Source organism: Chaetura pelagica, unplaced genomic scaffold (assembly GCF_000747805.2).
Source record: "Chaetura pelagica isolate M959 unplaced genomic scaffold, ChaPel_1.0 scaffold232, whole genome shotgun sequence".
NCBI lineage: Eukaryota > Metazoa > Chordata > Aves > Apodiformes > Apodidae > Chaetura > Chaetura pelagica.
The window spans coordinates 192,984-194,741 of NW_009952441.1; the positions used below are offsets into that span (position 1 = coordinate 192,984).

Consider the following 1,758-nt stretch of genomic DNA (forward strand, 5'->3'; position numbering starts at 1 on the left):
GCAGGTGGGCCCCCCCACTAAGGATGGATCTCAGACACATGTCAGGCTGGGCAAGGAGCAGCGAGGTGGGTTCTGCTCCAGGGCCTCCCACTTACATTGCCCACATAGATGGATCGCTGGTCAGCCTCCACCTTCTCCTCTGTTGTCTTTGGGAAGAGACCTACAGAGACAAGGGGTTGCAGTAGAGGGAGTGGCAGGAGCTTCCTACCAGAGGGACACCTGGGCAGGCAGGTCTGCTCTCAGTATGGCCACCACAGAGCTGACACATTGCAAAGCTCCCCAGGTCCCTGGTCACAAATGCCCATACTGTTCCCTTCTCCTCCTTCCCCTTTCTCTTCACAAAAAAAACACACAACCCCCCAGGGTGGTTGCTCTGGTGGGGCTGTTGGGGCTAAACTCAATTACTCAATTTAAGTAATTTGCTGCACCTTGGCTTGCAACAACAGGAGGTAAGAGTGGATGAAACCTGCATTAGCATCATGCCATCCCTCATCCATCAGCCCCAGGCTGCCAGGAGAGGCAAAGCCACCTGCTCTGCCTTTAATTGCCACCCTGTGCCACAGAGATGTCCTTGGAGAGGGCAGCCCATACCTGCCTCTGAGCTCATGATGAGCTGGGTCTCAGCTTCCAGCTGCAACTCCTTCAGCCTCTCATACTCCTTCTCCATCTCCCGCACTCTGGCTGTGATGGCCTCCAGCTCCTGAAACCCAAACCAACACACTTGGGTGAGCAGCACACGGGGCAGGGATTTCTACATCAGGTGCCCAAGATTAATCTGATTCTTAACTTTTTGGAAAAAAAAAAAAGGTGCAGAAAGTTCCCCATTTCCTTAGAGAAACAGGGAAAAACCAATTCCACGCTCAGCCAGGCACTCACTGGGTCTGGCACAGCCAGCTTCTCCTCACTGTCCCCCTCCAGAGCCCTCAGGTCTGGGTCACCACCCGTGCCTTCCCGCAGCGCTGCCACCTCCGCCGCGTCCCACGACGCCTCCACCGAGGCCAGGGAGGGCCGGTCCTGAAGCCAAATCCCTGAAGTGTCCAGGAAGAGAGGGCTGGGCAGGAAGAGGGACAACAAGCCATTTAATAAACCAACCAACCAACCAGCCATCGAACATAAAGCCTGCAGCAGAACACCAGGCAGGCACAGAGGGTGCTTCGTGCAGGAGCAAACAGCCCAGCCCTGCGCTCCTGGCACTGCCCTGGCCTGGGCTGAGCCAGGACAGAACCACTTCTCTTTCCAGTAATTTTACATTTTAAAGTCTCCTCCAAGTAACTGCATTTGCTGAAGGGAGAGGGGTTAATAGAGAGCACCTGTACCTCATTTAATTGCCAGCCCAACTTTAAACCAGGATATACAGGCAGGCTGGCAACAAGACCCCAGAACTACTGGAGCAAGGGCTACTGGAAGGTCTGCACTTCATACTGAGTCACTTCCCAGCTGCAGAGGGGACCTGGAAACAGTTTCCCTTGGGTGTTAAAAAAAAAAACACAACTCAAACAAACAAGAAAACAGGCCAAAGCAACAGTGCCTACTGGCAGGGAAGGGGAGGCAAGACCTGCTCCCGGCAGCTCCCAGGCTGCGGGAAGGAACCCTGCCCCACCCAGAGGCAAAGCTGCACCTTCCCGGGCTCCGGGTTTGAGCTCGGAGAGGTACAAAACCTCCCCCTCGGGGCAGAAAGCTGCCTCCGAGCCGCCAGCGGGGCCCGCTCCCACCTGGCGCGGCTCCCCGCCCTGCTGCCCATGATGCTGCGCGCGCCCC

The 1,758-nt window shown here is 56.3% G+C and overlaps 1 protein-coding gene across 1 annotated transcript in view; it reads right to left on the reverse strand.

Annotated features, from left to right (window-relative positions):
• The window catches only part of PABPN1L (poly(A) binding protein, nuclear 1-like (cytoplasmic)), a 5,179-nt gene extending 4,072 nt beyond the window's left edge, over positions 1 to 1,107 (reverse strand). The window contains exons 1-3 of the mRNA XM_010008450.1: positions 877 to 1,107; positions 592 to 700; positions 96 to 160 (exon numbers count right to left, since the gene is read on the reverse strand). Of these exons, the coding sequence (XP_010006752.1) occupies positions 96 to 160; positions 592 to 700; positions 877 to 1,107 (405 nt within the window). The remainder of the gene's footprint in view (positions 1 to 95; positions 161 to 591; positions 701 to 876) is intronic.
• Between the last annotated feature and the right edge of the window lie 651 nt (positions 1,108 to 1,758).